The 1,672-nt window shown below is 47.7% G+C and overlaps 1 protein-coding gene across 1 annotated transcript; it reads right to left on the reverse strand.

Annotated features, from left to right (window-relative positions):
* Nucleotides 1-400: 400 nt before the first annotated feature.
* Nucleotides 401-1,448, reverse strand: LOC126771970 (enhancer of split mbeta protein-like). The gene has a single exon (XM_050492169.1). The coding sequence runs from the start codon at nt 1,386-1,388 to the stop codon at nt 774-776; it is 615 nt and encodes a 204-aa protein (XP_050348126.1). The 5' UTR covers nt 1,389-1,448; the 3' UTR covers nt 401-773.
* Between the last annotated feature and the right edge of the window lie 224 nt (nt 1,449-1,672).

Raw genomic sequence — 1,672 nt, forward strand, 5'->3', positions numbered from 1 at the left:
TAATGTATTATGCAAATTAATTTGATAACTACAAATAGCGGTTTGCAGATTTTTTTAAATTAACACTCTCTGTAAAGATATATCAGGTTGAAGGATCTATGTATGTATTTATATGTTCAGGTCATGCCTGCTTAGTCCTTAGTTCTGTAGACTGTAAACAGGAAAGTTACTGAGCACGCGCGGAGGCTACGGTGTCAGAGGTCCGCGCCCTTAACCTCTTTAATATTTATCACTACGTCTACTTGGTATTGTTTGTATACTTTGGCATTGTTTCCAGTGACATTAAGTTATGTGCTAAAAGTTATCATCGCGTATTTTTTTTACTTATGTCACTTTTGATTGTCACTTTTTGTGAAATACTTGTTATATGAAAATAGGTTTCAAAAATGAAATGCAGTAATAAGTTTTATGGTAATATTTTTTATTAAATTAATCTTTTGTAATCGTCCACTTATTGTAAAATCTTTTTAACGATAATAAAATAACAATCCGAGCCCACTCATAGTCGGCAAGGCTCGATACATCTCTTTACAATAATATTATTCTTTAATATCACAAATATACTTAACAACTATATTGATTAAAGCTTTCAGTTGAACTTACGAGCTAAGTTTTTTAAACCTACACTTAAGTTGTGAGATCTAAAGTTTTCTTTTTAACACGTTAACTTAAATTATGGATGAGGGCGGACACTTGGGGGGGCGTGCGGCTCCAAGCGGTGCTGGAACAGATGTGACCGCGGAGCCGGGTCCGCCCGCTCCGAGCACCGCTTTTTACCACGGGCGCCACACTGATGAGCTCTTCGGGAAACTGCTGTTTGTGGAGCAGTCCAAAGGTACGGCAGTGTGCACTGGCACTGGTGAAGCTGGAGGTGATGGTGTCACATAGCCGGATGAGGAAGACACGGTGGAAAGAGCCGGGCTGGGTGGGCTCGCTGGTGGAGTGTCAGTGCCGGCTGCAGCACGCTGGATGTCATTCAGTTTGTGGCCGAGGTGAGTCATCAGCTGTGTGCCAAGCCTCACATCCACTCCAGGAATGGAAGCCAAGCACCGGGATACTTCATTGGCTGCGTGGGTAAATCCAGCTCTGAAGCGATCGGCATCTACTGTTGGGTTCAGCGACAGCCGATGTTGACGACGAAGCTTGTGAAGATGACGAACAGTTAATTCCAAAATATCAGCTTTCTCCAGTTTAGCGACGTTTTCGCCTTCCGATTGTAAAGCGCTGACCATGAGCTCCTTGAGTTCGTCGAGACAGCGGTTGATGCGAGCGCGTCTTTTGCGCTCGAGCATCGGTTTCATCACTTTGCGATATTGATAAGTGCGCGAGACTGGCTGCGGACCGTCATCCGTAAGCGGATACGCGAGATCGTAAGACATGGTAGACATTTGTGTGTGAGTAGTGAGTGAATGCGTTAGCGTTGAGCGTTGAACGCGGAATGCGGTGTGACGGTCGAGCGGGGGCTTATATAGGGAGCGGAGGGCGCGCGATCGTGGGAACGCGCAGAGCCGTCGAGTTCCCACACGCGCCACCTGTGCGGAGCAGCTGCCGCCGGGGCGCGGGGGGACACGCGCCGCGCCGCGCGTGCGCGCCGTAAACAATCGCCGGCGCGGGCGCACGCCGCGACGCCTGGCCCCGGTAATTGTTGCTCATTGCTGCCATGGATAGAATA

The sequence above is a fragment of the Nymphalis io genome, chromosome 11 (assembly GCF_905147045.1).
Source record: "Nymphalis io chromosome 11, ilAglIoxx1.1, whole genome shotgun sequence".
NCBI classification, from domain to species: domain Eukaryota; kingdom Metazoa; phylum Arthropoda; class Insecta; order Lepidoptera; family Nymphalidae; genus Nymphalis; species Nymphalis io.